Below are 15,796 nucleotides of genomic sequence, written 5' to 3' on the forward strand. Positions count from 1 at the left end.
TTGATTTACAAGGATTTTCATACTTGAGATTGTGACTGGCCTGTTTTTTTCTTTCTTTGTCTATAATTAGTTTTTCTATAAAGCTCTGCTTTCAGCTTACTTCCAAACATTCTTTTAATTCTCAAAAGAAGTACAGCACGAACTGGTTTGATGCTCCTGGGAACACAGCTAAACCACATCGCTAGCCCCTTGCAACATAACTAGTCATGTGACCGGTTCCCACCAGAGGTCAGTGAATGGACATGGCAATGGGTTTGTTAAGAGCAGAAGGGCCTTTGCTTTCTTTCTTTCCCTTCCGTAGCGACCTTGGAGGTCATGGAGCTGAGAGATGGAAGAGGCTTACACTTTTCACTGCTTGGAAGAGAATCTCCCAGGAGAGCTGCCCCACTGAGAAAATCCACTTTGGACCTTGGTAAGCTATTGAGACTTGAGGTTGTTTGTTACAACAACTAACATCAACATAGTTGACAATACAAGGAATTTCCATAACGTCCATTTTGAAATGTATTTAATATAGTTTATCTGTGTGATTCCACTTACATGGAATCTAAGACATGGAAAATAACAGACAAAAAGTGGTTTCCTCACACCCAGTACTCTGTGTGTACCTAGCACTGTGCTGGTCTATATGGCAGGAAATATTTTTTGAGACATTAACCTAGATCTTTTTTCCTCCTGATATTTTTCCCCCTCTCCCTTTTCAAACAGATAATTGTCTCAGAGGGAGGATGAGACAGGATAGAAAACAGAAAATATTATGCCTATTGGTTCCCGACAACCTAAATCCATCAGATTTTCCTAGATGCCTCCGAGGCAAATATCAAGATGGAAAAGTGGAGGTAGGGGGTGAAGGGTGGTAAGAAAGCTGGGCTCACCCAAGGAGGGAAGAGGAGAGGAGTGGGGGAGAGCACAGACTTCTGTGAATCCCAGACAGCCCTGCATCTTGACCCACAGCTCTGGAAAAGGCAGTTAGACCCCAGGGAGGGATGGTGGGTGATGGGGATGAAGATTCTCATGACTTTCCCACAAGGTACAGAAGCAACAGAAACGCTACACGGGCATGTACACCGGCAGGAGAAGAAGATGCCTTAGCAGCTGCCTGTATGCACCAACCTGGCCCTGGACCACCCGATTCGTAGATGCAACCAAGGACGTGTCAAAATACCAGGGCAAGCAGGTAATTCGAGAAACAGAGAGCCTCCTCCTCAAGGACGGGCATTACACACACACCCTCTTGGGGGAAAAGGGAGGGAAACCCCCGCTGTGCCAAACTCTAGGGATTAAAAAGGAGAGGGTCTGTTTCTTGCGGGTGCTCCCGATGGAGAACCCTCTCGGGTGGAGGCGCTGAGGGTGGAGTGGGATGGTGAGGGGGTGGCTGAGTGCGGTGGGGGCCGTCATGCTGCCTCTGCAGATCCCGCCGGGCTGGCTCTGGAGGCGAGACTTGGGGGAGGGAATGGGAAAGGGCGGGGTGGGCCGCGCCCCGCCACGTCTCCTCCTCCTCCCCGGCCGGGATTGAGGGCGGGCTCGGGCGGCCAGCAGGGGGCGCCAGAGGACAGGCACTGCCTCGCGGAGGACTTGCCGGGCTTTGGACGCTGCCCCGCCCGAGACCCCCGCCCCACCCCGGCTCCGCATCCCAGATCCGGAGGGGACCCGGGCCGCGCAGCCGGTGTGCGCGGGGGAAGCAGAGAGAACCCAGCGGAGCCCGGAAGCCTGTGCCCGGCAGCGGCGGGCTCGAGGTCACGGCTGTTACCTCCGGGCGGGGGCCCCGGGGTGTCCGCCTCGCACACAGGGTCTCAGATTTAGACGCTGGACCTCACGCCAAATGAGCTGATGCACAATGCCCTGATGGGATCAAGGAAGGCAGGCGTCAGAAAGCAGACATGTAAAATATCTGACATTTATGTTAACACATTTCGGCCTTTCTTCCTATTTTAATACTCCGCCAACCTCAAAACATGGCACTGGCCCTGAGACTCTTACCCTACGAGGGGCCTCGTCCTGGGCGTCCTCCATCTCTCCGGGGCACGGCCTCTTTGGTCCCCAGGCTTATCGCCTATCTGCACCCCGCCCCAGCCCCCTCCCAACACATACACTCCTACACATCCTTCGCCCACTACTTGTCTCTCAACTTCCTCCCACAGGCCCCATGCGCCTCTGTCCACCCCTACCCCGGCCTCAGCTAAACAGCTTCCTTCAGTTCTTTTCTCCTCCAGCCCCCTGCCTCGCCCTCGCACACACACCTGAGCCCAGGAGGGAGCCCCCCCGGGCAGGGCTGCCCTCCAAAAACATGCCTCTACCAAAAGCCCCCTTTCTCAGCCGTGGACGCCCAGCCCCTGCCTCCCCGGCCCCCGGCACCAGCATCAAATCAGGCCTCAAATCGGGCCGAACTTCTTCCCAGAGTTCCTGAGGGATAAATGCAGGAGCAGAGAGCCAGACCCCAGCCAGAGTGGGGTCAGTATGGACAGGGGTCAAAGGGCAAAGTCTGGGTTCCGCTTGTGGTTCACAGAACCCAGAGACCTGTTGCTAGGTAACCAGATCTCCCAGCACCTTCCCGACACATCCTGAGCTGCCAATAGGCAGCCTGCAGCCATCTTCCCTGAATCTCTCAGACACCCACCCTCTGTGGGACCCTGAAAAGCAGGAGGAGGGGAGAAGCAAGCCCTGCCACCACCCCTGAGCTCCGCCACCCCCGTTTCACTGTGAAGATTCGGCCGCTGGGCCGTTAGGTCACCGCCGCCATGAGTCTGGGCATCATGGAGGAGGAGGATCTGGCCGAGTACTTCCGGTTGCAGTATGGGGAACGGCTGCTGCAGCTGCTGCAGTGAGTGTCGGAGGGCCTGGGACCACCGTGCCCACCCGGCGCCCCACCTTCCCACCTGTCCCCCCGCTCCTATAACCCAGCACCCCACATCACCCCGGCACCAATCCCGCCCATCCCCGGCCCCAGCTTGCTCCCCGGCACGGCCTTCTCTCCCTCTCAGCACAGCGTTCTTTTCGCTCAGATGGGGCAGGGCGCCTTCCCTCCCCCTGGGTGCCTGTCTCCACGGGTTCCTCCCGGTCCCGGGCTGCCCCAGGCGCTGAGTCCACAGTCCCTCTTGCCTGTGTCTTGGGCAGGAAGTTCCCCAGCTTTGAGGACCACTCAGACTCCCCATCCATCCGGCTACTGGAGAAGAAGAAAGAGGCCAAGATCATGCACCATGCCATGCAGCAGAAGAAGGAGGTGGGAGACGCAAGGGTTGGATGCGGGGAGGGCCACAGGGCTCAGGGAGAGCCTGAGGACGGCCCTCTGTGGTGGCTAGAGCCAGGCGTCGTGGGTGGTGGTCCTGTGTTTCCTCTGCACAGCGCAGAAGGGATCCGAGTCTTGGGGTACCAGTGTCCTGCGATGCTCTGCTCTGAACCAGACGTGGGGTGGAAAGTGGGCACCTGGGGACAGGGGCTCTAGGGCAGGGGGTGCTGGGCCCTTCCTCAGTTCCCATTCGGGGGTCCTCCTGACCTCTCTGCTCCCCCTCACCCCTAGACATTTCAGCGCAGAATGGAAACCCTGAACCTGCGCTGGGAGGAGCTGGGAGTCAAGGAGGCCCAGCTGAAAGCCCACATACAGAAGTTTGAGCAGTTCATCCAGGTATGGAGAGGCGTGGCCTGCTGAAGCAGGGGTGTCACACTCTGCAGCTGGTCAAGTTGCCCCTCCTCCCACTCCCCACCTTCTCCACCTCTTCCCCCTCCCTCCTTATCCTCGATTTCCCTGACTCCTCACCCTGGGTTAGAGGTCTCCTTGGTGCTCACCAGTGCCTGGGGCTTTCCCCTTTATCTCCCCCTCCTATTGCTCTGTTTGTATTGATAGTTTCCTGCTGCCCTGTCAGTCTCTGCCCCCTCTAGATTGCTGTTTCCTATTTCCTTGCCTGTGGTTGGCACATACAGTTTATCCAGTGAATGAATGAATGATGGATGATGAATAAATGAATGAACGTGCCATGGTTAGGGCCAGGCACTTGGGGATACAAAGATGAATCAGACAGGGTTTTATTTTTTATTTTTATTTATTTATTTAATTTATTTATTTTTGGCTGTGTTGGGTCTTCGCTGCTGCGTGCGGGCTTTCTCTAGTTGTGGCGAGCAGGGGCTATTCTTCATTGCAGTGCGCGGGCTTCTCATTGCGGTGGCTTCTCATTGCAGAGCACGGGCTCTAGGTGCGTGGGCTTCAGTAGTTGTGGCCATGGGCTCAGTAGTTGTGGCTCGTGGGCTCTAGAGCACAGGCTCCGTAGTTGTGGCACATGGGCTTAGTTGCTCTGCGGCATGTGGGGTCTTCCTGGACCAGGGATCGAACCCGTGTCCCCTGCATTGGCAGGCGGATTCTCAACCACTGCGCCACCAGGGAAGCCCCCAGACAGGGTTTTAGTCCCCCCAGCTGACCCTACCCCTCCATCCTTGCACTGAAGGCCCAGGCAGGGGGCACTGAAGAACCAGGTACTGGAGTCCCCTCCGAGACAACCCCTCTCAGTGTGTCCTGAGAGGAGGGATTTAACCATTTTAAAATCCAGATTTCTCCAGACTGGCTCCAACCGGGCACCTGCTGAGCCTTGAAGGGCTGGCCCAGCCCCAGGGGGTAACCTCTGGCCTCTGCTACAGGGCAGTCCTGTTCTCAAGCATCTCTGTCTCTCTCTGTGCCTAAACCAGGTGGGAAAGGAAGCTGATGGTCCAGGCATTATTCTCCAGAGGTCCAGTCTTCCTTACTGGCCAGAGAAAAGCTCATGGAGTGCTTGGGGTGGCAGGAGATTTGGGGGTGAGGGGTTCCGCAAATCGTCAGAATCCTGGAGACCTTGTTACAGATACGGACCCTGGGCCCCTCCCCTCTCCTTGCTTTCAGCAGGCCTGAGGTCAGGCCCAGTCGACTGTATTGTTAAAAGTATCCCCAGGGGATTGTGATGCCCAGCTGGACTTGGAAACCACTGGTTTGGGGCCCCTCTGTCCTCTCCTGGACCCACAGGGCAGAATGCCAATCCTCCGGGTGCCTTCTTCCATGTCTTCCAAATGCCACCACCACAGGCACCCACCTGTGTGGAATCACCGCAGCCCCTGAAGGGGGAAAGGAGCTACACACATGCGGTGTGAGAGGTCTGCCCCTCATCTTGGGAGGAGAGTTTGTCCTCCCAAGGAAGGAAGGAGGACGGGATCAGCCCAATTGCAGCAGCTGAGCCTCATGTCTTTCTTTCTGGGCATTGAACTGCCTGCATCATCTCCTCCTGTCCCCGCCTGATGCCAGGCTTGAGCTACAGGAACATCTTCTCTGGAATGGCCTTGCCCCACCAGGCCCTCCGGACTGGGCCCACCTCCTAGCTCGTCTCCCTAGAGCTCCAGCAGGGTTGCCTCAGCTTTTGAAAGGAAGAGAGGGGCTCCTGCCTCTCATTTCTACAATTGGAGAAGCTGAGGCACCAAATCAGGAGTAAATTTGGGCTCCCCAAGTCTGGGCCCAGGACTCTGCCCTGTGACAAATGGCCACCACTAAGGATAGAGATGAGGGACCTTCCCCGGTGGTCCAGCGGTTAGGACTCCGCGCTTCCTCTGCAGGGGGCTCCGGTTCGATCCCTGATCGGGGAACTAGGATCCCGCGAGAGGAGCGGCGCGGCCAAAAAAAAAAAAAAGAATAGAGACGGAAACTTTATCAGAAGATTTTCCCAGCCTTCCCCGGGTTTGAGTTCTCTCCAGACACTGAGCCCAGTGGGGCATGGGGCTTCCAGAGCTCAAATCCCGCAGAGTCAGGATCACTTCCTGTCTCGTCCCCATAAGGCCACCTTCTGATGTTGGATTAAATCTCTGTCCTCTCAGCCTCCTCAGTCCATAGAAAGCCCCTCAACCAGCTTCACATAACCCTGGAGATGCTCTTCCTTACACCTCATCCACCACATGGGCAGCCTGGCCACCCCCGTCCACCCTCAGGGTGGACAGAGGCCTTGTGGGAGCCCCACCAGCCTGGGCCCCAGGGAGGGCAGGACCCACGCCCCACGGGCATCACCTCCCTGGCCCCAGGAGAACGACCAGAAACGGATCCGGGCCCTGAAGAAGGCCAACAAGGAGCGAGAACTCAAGAAGCAGTGCACGCGCGAGCTGGCCAAGGCCAAGCAGGAGATGGCGGCCCTGCGGCTGGAGCACCAGCGGCTGAGCGCCAAGCTGCAGGAATACTCCATCTTCAACAAGTACCTGGAGAAGGTGGTGGAGAACTCCGAGGTGCGTGGAGGGCTGAGGCGGGTGGGAGGTTCCAGGCCCACCTACTCTTCCCCAGGGGCCTGGGCTCTGGGGGGATTGGGGCCCCTCGGCACGGATGGTCACCTGCTCTGGGGAGAGGCCTCCAGCCAAGGAGGGCAGCTGGCAGAGGCCCCTGGCGAGGCTGGACTCATTTCTCAAGGGTGGGGACCTGGTGGTGTATCTTTGTCTGTGTGCGTGACATTTGTGGACCTGTCTCTACGTGGGTCCCGTCTCTGTGTCTAGGAGCGAGGTTTTGTTTTGGAGCACCAACGATCAGCTTGGCCTGCGTCGGATGTGACCCACACTCTCCCTGCTTCCCCTCCTCCCTGGTGTTCTTTAGTTTACTTGAGAATAAATGGGCAGAGAAAGCGCCAGCCTTGTGCAGAGCTGGGCGCTTAGCATGTGCTGGGCCCTGGGCTGGGTGGGTGCTGCAAGCGTAGCCTTGCTCAGTCCACTCACTAGCCCCCAGAGGAAAGCCATCATTTCACCCTGTTACGAGGAAGAAGTGGAGGCTCAGAGAGGTTAGGTAACCTGCTCAGGGATGCACAGCTTGTAAGTGGCAGAGCCCTTGCTTCTAACCACCCTTCGGTGGGCCCCACAAAGCCACTGACAACTGCTCTTCAGAAAGTTGCCTTGTTGCCAGAGCTAAGGGAACTTGTCTGCCCTCTGCCCACCCATGCTTTCTGGAGCATTTGACACTGTCCATGCTCCTGCTTGAAACATACCTGTGCCCTTTCCTCTGGGACTCCTCCCTCCTTCTACTTTCAGGCTACCTCTGGCCCCTCCTCCTCAGGCTCCTCTGGGGCTCCTCCTCCTTAAGTTCCTCGGGTCTTTGTCCCACACCCTGCACTTTTCTCCCTCTGATGGATGTCACCCATGTCAACGGCCATCCACCTATGTCCCCCATCCTCCCATGTGACAGCAGCAGGGCCCGCCCTTCACCAGGGTGGAGAGAGGTATGAGGTATGCCCTCTGGGGTGTGAATCCATGTCCTGTGGGGGGCACAGGGAGACAAAGGATGCACAACTTTTTAAAAAGTCCTGGCAATTTCCATATAGAACCACTAACCTAATTTATTTATGCGTGAGTCCCAAGTCTGTGTTACTTCCTGCATTCTAAGGTACTACCTACTGTATGATAAATTGTCCATTTAATAATTGGGTTTTGGAGGAGGTGGGGGAGTGAGAGAAGACTAGTATATTAAAGCAGCAGATAGATTATAGGACACGACTCAAATTTAGAGCTAGTAAAATGTGTCTTAGAATGGAGGAGATTGGCCTGCATCTCTCTGGCCTGGAGCTCCCTCCTAAGCTTCAGGCCCCTACATCTAATTTATTGAGTCCACAACTGCTTCCTGCCATCCCCAGGCCAGCGCCGCTGCTGATGGGTCCGGTGCCGGTGAATGGCAAGACCACCCACCCACAGCCTCGCCAGAACTCCGGCTTCTTCCTGGACTCCTCCTCCTTCTCCCTCCCTCCCCACAGCCATCAATCAGCAGATCTGGTCTATTCTGCCTCCTAAGTATTTCTGGAATCCAGCCCCTGCCCCTTCCTCATCCAGACCACCAATGTACCTCATCAGGAGTTCAGCTCTGCGTTATTCCTCGCCACCAGTCTGTCCAGCATTCTACAGCCAGTGGGATCCCAATCTCTTTCTCTTTCCTCGTCCTTTATTGCTTTCAAAATATTTTAAGTGTACTGAAAAGTATACATAAATATATAACAGCACCCAAGTACTCACCACAGCTTCGTCAAATCTTAGTATTTCCCCCAATTTGCCCCTTTTTTTCTAAAATAAAACATAACTGGTAATTGAAACCCCCAGTGTGCCCCCCTTCCAAACACCATTCTTCTCCTCTCCTCAGAGGTAACCAGTAATCCAGATTTTTAAGCTTCTCATTATCAGGCTTGTTGTTATTATTTTGGGCCACAGTTTACATTATCCATAAACTATGAATAGTATGTACATGTCCTTTTATGGCTTCTTTTTTCCAATCAATGATTTAAAAAAAAACAAAAACTTTGTATCATGGGAAATTTCAGACATATACAAAAGCAGAGAAAATAGTCTATTGAATGCCCATTACTCATCACCTAATTCCAGCAATCATAAGCTCATTGTCAGATCCCCATCTCTGCCATTTTGATGCAAATGATATTTTTTTCATCCATCAGTATTTCATTATATGGCTCTAAAAGAGCTCTTTTTAACATAGCCACAATACCTATATCCAGCCGACGTCAAAATTTCCCCAGTTATTGCACAAATGCTTTTTGTACAGCTGGTTTGTTCCAATCGGGGTCCAAATAAGGTCCCCGAACTGCATTTGGTTGATGTGTTTCTCCAGTGTCCCAGACATTATTACTATGCTGATCAAAAGAAGCCAGACATGAAAGAGGACATACTGTATGATTCCACTGATATGTTTTAAAATAGGTAAAATGAATCTTTGGGGATAGAAGTCACAATTCTGGTTTCCTCGGGGCAGATACTGACTGAAAGGGGGCCAAAGATCCTTCTAGGGTGCTGGAAATGTTCTAAGTCCCCCTCTTCATATATTAGCTAGAATACTACCATCAAGAAAAGGACTTCATAAAGAGAATTTTCCCGTCATCAACTGTTTGATGACTAGGTGGGCCTTAAAGAAAAATCTTGTTAAATGCTTGACTCTTTATTTACAGTCTTCAGAACAATGAGCTGGTTCTCCAGCATCCTCTGAAAAGTGCCCTGTAATGTTGTTAGTATCACTGCGAACAACACATTTGATATGGTTCAATCCTTTGCACTTATTCTTACTGATGTTCAAAGGGTCCCATCTTTGGACAGTGGGAGCCTCTTCAAGTTGGCACCTGAGACCTTTTGACATCAGCGTTCAGTTTGGGAGAGGTGCTCCTGGTTGCTCTGATGTATCCCATTCGTTTTAGCTGTTGTATACCATTGCATCTCTCAGAAATGCAGACCGGAGGTTCTCTCTCTGCTCTCTCCTTCAATGGATGAAGTTCACACTCCTCAGGGTTTACTGGGCACTTTTTTAACTTCTCCAGGGTGATCTCTCCCTCCCCATCTTGAACTCAGGCCATTCGTATTAAACTCTCTTGCTCATCCTGGATATGCCACACATACCCCATCATCTTCACCCAGGCTGTTCCGTCTACCTGTACTACTTCCTCACTTTCCCCCACCTGCCTTGGCCTGCCCATCTTCTCTTCATACCTCTGGTCTCATTTTAACCATCCTTTTCCTGAGGAAGCCTCTTCTGGCTGTCCCCATCTCCTCTAATGCTGGGTTAAGTGGGCCTTGCCCACAGAGGATGTAATTGGGGAAAGGCCAGTTCCCGGAACACCAGTCCATCACTGGAAATGTCATGAGATGGAGAGACAACTCAGGGAGTGTCCCCTGGGTGGCTGGAAGTCACGTGTTGATAACCCCCCAGGGACGTGAGTTGGCATGCTGGAGCTGGTGCTCACAGTGCCTTCTAGAGAGGAAGGGTTACAGGGCTCCCGTTCTGCTGAGTTAGGGCCAGAGCAGCGTGGCCCTGCACTGTGGCAGACGGGGCAGCTGAGCCTGGCCAGCCACCTGCCCCACTGGCACCCACCCTCTCCAGCCCCCGCCGGAGGGAGGCCTCAGCCCCTGCTGAACAAATGAGCACCAGGCTGGAGATACTGCCCAGCCGTCGCCTGCAGCCCATCCCCCAGTCGCCGAGCGGGCTTAGCACTCTGCGTTGTAACTGACTATTTACTTGTCCGTCTGTCCTACCCGGCCACCCCAAGTTGTAAGGCTTCCTAAAAGCAGGGTCTGGCTCTCTTATCTCCTGTTCAGCTGGGGAACCTTCAGAGCAGTTTATTAATCCGGGTCTCTGAGGGTGGAGCCTGGCACGTGTCTTTGTTAAAGCTCCCAGGTGATTCTAATAACCTGCAGGCAAGACTGCGTGCCCTGGGTCTAGATGCACGTGCTCCCAACACGTGGCCCACGGCCCATACCAACTCAGGAGGAGCGCAGGGGGACTCTAAGGGCCTCACAGCCTCTGCCCCTTGGCCCAGGGCCTCCCTGCCGGGCAGAGGCATCAAGGCTGGGAGTGGAGGGCGCAGAGTGGGGTCGGGCCCCAGGGGCGGTGGTGCACTGGTCCGAGTCCGTCCCTTCCCGCCCCCCCGCCGCCCCCGCCCCCCGCCCATCCCCGCCGCAGTTCGAAGAGATCCACGAGGTGATCGCGCGCTATAAGACGCTGGTGAGCATGCACCAGGACCTCATGCAGTCGGCGCAGGAGGGCCAGGAGAAGGTCGAGCGCGCCAAGGCCCAGCTGGCGCGCTACAAGGAGGAGAAGGACGACGAGATCCTGCAGCACAACAACGAGCTGGCGCGCCTGCAGATGCGCTTCGACCGCGCCCGCAGCGACGTCATCATCTGGGTGAGCGCCCCGGGGTGGGTGGGTAAGGGACACACAAACACACACACACACACACACACACACACAGACGCACACACACTCTCTCTCCTAGCGCTCACGCCCCGCCCTCATTCTCCTCCCCAGGAATCTCGCTGGGCACACATCCAGAACACCGCCGCCAAGAAGACCCTCTTGCTTGGTACCATTAAGATGGCAACGCTGAACCTCTTCCAGATCGTGAGCAAGCAGTTGAAGGAGGCGAGCCTCGTGTCCCTGGAGGACACACACAAACAGCTGGACACGGTAAGAGGAGGCCCAAGTGCCCGACCAGCTGGCTCGACTGAACCACGACGGTTCTCCATGGGTTGAGCAGAGGCATGATTACTACAGAGTAGTGGTTCTCAAACTTTCACAGCATCAGAATCACCTGGGGACTGGGGCATATTGCTGGATCCCACCCCCGGAGTCTCAGACTCGGTGGGTCTGAGATGAAAAGCCACGAATTTCCATTTTCAGCAAGGTTCCAGGTGATGGTGCTGGTCTGGGTTCCACACTTTGAGAACCACTGCATTAGCGCTAAGGCTCTGTTGGCCCCAATCAACACGGGCAGTAGCAGGGACCCACTACTGCATTCATTAGTTACACGAAACAGTCTTATTAAGTTCTAGTGAGATGCTGAAGGCTTGTGACTGACCCCCACGCTTGGGGAAAAGAGAAAATGGGCGGGTGGTGCGGGGAGGGAAATCAGCAAGGGCAGGGAAGTGTCAGAGTCATATTAGTACCATTCTGAGGTTTTCTCTTTGAAGTAATTGAAAGGAAATGACTTTTTCACTGTATGATTCAAAGCTATTGGATGCCATATCCGTGTGCCACCTGAAATTGTCTCACTTCTGACCAAAGGTACCCGCATCCCGCGATTTGGGAAACTGCACCAGCAGATGCATTAGCCGTGCTTCTTGTAACATGCAGAGAACCATGACTAATTATTTATCCTTTTTGGCAAAAAAGCCTTTAGCTCGGCCATGAAATAGTAGAAAGTAGGCTCCTAAAGGCTGGGATTTCTGTTTGCTTTGTTCCCTGCTGTATCCCCAGCATCTAGAACAATGCCAGGCAGATAGCAGGCACTCAATAAGTATTTGGTGAATGACTATGAAGCACAAGCCGATAAAAGCAATTGACTGAGAGGTGCTTCCTCTGTTTAAAAAAAAAAAAAAAGGTGAAACTCATGAAATGTAAAGAATTTCACCCACTGACCAGCCAGGAAGTAGGATTTCCTTAAACCAAAGAATCAGCCTGCATCGTAAGGCATATTAGAGCAGAATTATTAACAGTCCAAAGACTGTAAAGGGAATTTGTAAGCAAAGTTGTTCTGAAATAGCGATCCTCAAACTTTTTTGGTAGCAGGATACCTTTACACTCATAAAATTTATTGAAGACCCTCAAAGAGCTTTTGTTTATATGGGTTCTATCAACTGATGTTTACCTTATTAGAAACTCAAGCAGAAAAATTAAAAATAATTCATTTAAAAATGACAGTAAGAGGCACATGAACACAAATAGCATTTTTAATGAAAAACACATTTTCAAAAAGTATTTTATGGGATGAGTGGCATTATTTGACACTTGCAAATCCCTTGAATGCCTGGCTTCCTGGAGGACAGGTGGATTCTCACACCTGCTTCTGCATTCAGCCTGTCGTGATAGCCTACGCCCCGGGAACATCCCACTCTGGTAAAAGCCCCTGTAGACTCTTGAGAAAATAAGAGCAAAAAAGACAAGTAACATCTTAGTATTATTATAAAAAGAGTTTTGGCCTTGCAGACCCCTCTCCCCGGCAGTAGGGTCTCAGGACGCCCAGCCGTCCTCAGATCCCTCTCCTTTAGCTGTTGTAAAGAAAGATGGGGCAGGAGGTGGTGATCTCCAGCCCATGGGCCCTGACCGAGCATCGCCTGCTCAGACCATAGCTTACAGTGCATCCACTCCAAATTCTGAGCTTTTGGACTCCCTCTCAACCTCTTTTTTTTTTGGCTGCACGGCTTGTGGGATCTTAGTTCCCCCACCAAGGATCGAACCCAGGCCCCCAGCATTGAGCAGTGAAAGTGCCGAGTCCTAAGCACTGGACTACCAGGGAATTCCTGTTCTCAACCTTGATTTGCTTCGATAGGAATTCCTCATATTGCTCAAATGTTATTTTTAAATATTCCACTTCATTCCTGTAGGATATGAGCCTACACACACATGATTAAGTAGCCTGAAAAAAGAAAAATAAAGACCTGGGAAAATATAAGTTAAAATCTGAGGTCAAGGCAAGAGAGAGACGTATGGACTCTGGATTCTTGGATTACAGAGGACAGTGGTTCAACAGGGACAGTAGTTGGCTCTGAGCTTCCTGGTAACCAGAAGGAAAAGCAACACGTAGTTCTTGTACCAAAATAAGAAAACACATGGTTTCTTCAGAAAGAGCAAAACTTTCCCAGCACTTAACCTCTAGCTGAAAATTTTCAAGGAGGCTTCAGAGACACTCAGTGAATGATGTTCTCATCAGTGTTCCTCCAACAGATCCACGCATGGGCTTCAGAAAGCAACCACTTATTTAGAATCAGGAACAAGGTACCACTCAGGGAAAGTGATTTTGCAAAAGGCCAAGACGATTTGTGTTCAGTGTACTGTGTGCGGAAGGTCGAGCATTATTATTTCTGAATAAAGCCCAAACTGTCTGGAGCAGCGTTTTCCAAACCATGCTTGGCAAATCCTAGAATCCCAAGATGGTAGTAAGTTTCCTCCAGGGAAATAAGTGGACTCTACGGTCTAAAAAATTTAGAAAACTCAAGTTAAACAAAGTTGGCTGGTTTTAAAATACAGGACTTCACAGTGCCTTTGCTATGGTTCTGCCCTGAGACTCTCCAAGCAGGTAAAGTTTCTTTTTTTTTCTTTTTTAAAAAATATTTATTTATTTATTTAGGGCCGCGTTGGGTCTTCGTTGCTGTGCGCGGGCTTTCTCTAGTTGCGGTGAGCGGGGGCTACTCTTTGTTGCGGTGCGCGGGCTTCTCATTGCAGTGGCTTCTCTTGTTGCGGAGCACGGGCTCTAGGTGCGTGGGCTTCAGTAGTTGTGGCGCACGGGCTTAGTTGCTTCACGGCATGTGGGATCTTCCCGGAACAGAGCTCGAACCCGTGTTCCCTGCATTGGCAGGCGGATTCTTAACCACTGCGTCACCAGGGAAGTCCCGCAGGTAAAGTTTCTAAAACTTACTTGACCACAGACCCTTTTTGGGGTAGGTGATTACTTACTACAAGAACATAGTTTGGGAAATACTGGACTTGTCATCTCTGTAACCTTGGGAAAGTTGCTCTAATTCAGTCACTGTTTGTTTCTTTCCTCTCTTGCAAAATAGGAATTATGTAGGTAATAGTAACAGTATTAGCAACTAACTGGGTTTTTGAGAGTGTTGGACAGTCTGTGTAGCCCCATCTTTAGGAACATTCTTGAAAAGGAGAAATTTTAGGACTGAGATCTTAAAGGCCATCTAGGCCAACCTTTTCTCCCTCTTCCCTTTTTAAAGATAAAGAAACTGAGTCCCAGAAAGATGAAGTGATTTCCCCAGAGGACCCCAGGTCGTCATCCTTTTTTAAATTGAAGTATAGTTGGTTTACAATATTGTGGTAGTTTCAGATGTACAGCAAAGTGATTATTTATACATATATATATATATATATATATATATCCATATTCTCTTTTTTCCAATTTTTTTCCATTATAGTTTTTTATAAGATATTGAATATAGTTTCCTGTGCTCTACAGTAAATCCTTATTGTTTCTCTGTTTTATATATGATAGTGTGCATCTGTTAATCCCATATGCCCAATTTATCCCTCCCCCCACTTTCCCCTTTGTTAACCGTAAGTTTGTTTTCTATGTCTGTGAGTCTGTTTTTGTGTTGTAAATAAGTTCATTTGTACTATTTTTTAGATTCCACATATAAGCGATATCATATAATATTTGTCTTTGTCTGACTTACTTCACTTAGTATGATAATCTCTAGGTCCATCCATGTTCCTGCAAATGGCATTATTTCATTCTTTTTTATGGCAAGTAATATTCCATTGTGTGTGTGTGTGTGTGTGTGTGTATACCACGTCTTCTTTATCCATTCGTCTGCTGATGGGTGCTTAGGTTGCAGGACCCCAGGTCTTCTGACTTGTGAGGCTGTGCTTTTTCCACTGTGTCATACTGATTGCATGTTCTTTACAACAAAAGTTAGTGAATAGAATTTAAACTTCCTTTGATGACTCAAGATTATCATAACGAGCATCAGTTCTGGGTTTCAAGCAAATGACCTCCTTGAAGGCTTTTAAATAGTGGAGAGCCGTCTGCCCTGACCCTGGCTGACCGCTTCCTGCTAAGTGCGTGTAGCCTCCGAGTCCGCTCAGGATCCTCGCTTTGTCTCCCTTTGTTAGACTGTCAGCCTGTACTTCATCCTTTCACTGCGTCTTCCTCTAGGGGTTCCCAACTCCATCCATGTTCATCACTTCTAGTCTGCTAAGCCTCATTCTCCATGTCAACTAGAATAATTGTCAAATGAGGGAAAGTCGGTCACAGGAAATGCTGACTCCTTGTAAGCAGGTTATGCCAGGACATTTTTGGATGGGTGGCTTGTCGCCTGCTGGGATTAACTGCGGTCCCCTGGCCTTGCTAGATCCAGCAGTTTATCCAGGACCTGTCAGACATCTGGGCAGAGGTGAAGAAGAAGGAGCAACAGCAAGTCCGGGTTTAAGGAGCAGCCATGGTTCCAGAGTGTTCTGAGACAGAGAAGGGAGAGAGAAAGTTCCTGGTGACCTTGCCGTCCAGTCAGCCCAGTCCAGCCCTCTGGGACCGCTGTACCTTTCGGAAATCCATGTTTTTCCCCTCAGGCCGCAGCCCGTCCCATCCCTGAAAACATTAAATTCTATGAGAAGTTTGTTCCTAAGTTCTCTCTCTCTTTTTGCTGGTTTATTCACGGGGAAGAGGGTCCACTGAGGGGAGAATCCCGCAAGGCACCCCCTCTTGAAGCTGGTCACTTAGGCTGCCCAGGTCTGGTATCTCTTAGGCTTTGCAGTTTACACAGGAAGTATCCACGTGGCAACACACAGCGGGGTGAGTACATAGGGCCCTTCTTTCCTCTACCACTTCCATTT

General features: G+C 51.5%; 1 protein-coding gene across 6 annotated transcripts; it reads left to right on the forward strand.

Moving 5' to 3' along the window:
- Positions 1–242: 242 nt before the first annotated feature.
- CCDC42 (coiled-coil domain containing 42) lies at positions 243–15,541 on the forward strand. 6 transcript variants are annotated; one of them, XM_057535134.1, is made up of 10 exons: positions 243–412; positions 1,031–1,177; positions 2,706–2,821; positions 3,115–3,220; positions 3,518–3,622; positions 6,025–6,222; positions 10,424–10,645; positions 10,769–10,927; positions 13,587–13,633; positions 15,319–15,541. In XM_057535134.1, exons 3-9 carry the CDS (start codon positions 2,739–2,741, stop codon positions 13,626–13,628), a joined length of 915 nt encoding a protein of 304 aa, XP_057391117.1. In that variant the 5' UTR covers positions 243–412; positions 1,031–1,177; positions 2,706–2,738; the 3' UTR covers positions 13,629–13,633; positions 15,319–15,541. The 6 variants fall into 6 exon arrangements, with proteins under 6 accessions (XP_057391117.1, XP_057391120.1, XP_057391115.1 ...); XM_057535137.1 differs by lacking the exon at positions 13,587–13,633; XM_057535132.1 differs by lacking the exon at positions 15,319–15,541 and adding an exon at positions 709–839 and having other exon boundaries at positions 10,769–14,297.
- Positions 15,542–15,796: the final 255 nt, after the last annotated feature.

Source organism: Balaenoptera acutorostrata, chromosome 20, assembly GCF_949987535.1.
Source record: "Balaenoptera acutorostrata chromosome 20, mBalAcu1.1, whole genome shotgun sequence".
NCBI lineage: Eukaryota > Metazoa > Chordata > Mammalia > Artiodactyla > Balaenopteridae > Balaenoptera > Balaenoptera acutorostrata.

Excerpts from the sequence above, each read along its gene's own strand:
- CCDC42 (XM_057535137.1), top strand. The coding sequence starts at position 2,739 with ATGAGTCTGGGCATCATGGAGGAGGAGGATCTGGCCGAGTACTTCCGG. Across the intron at positions 6,223-10,423 it reads AGGTGGTGGAGAACTCCGAG|TTCGAAGAGATCCACGAGGT; the intron begins GTGCGTGGAGGG and ends TCCCCGCCGCAG. Across the intron at positions 10,928-15,318 it reads CACACAAACAGCTGGACACG|ATCCAGCAGTTTATCCAGGA; the intron begins GTAAGAGGAGGC and ends TGGCCTTGCTAG.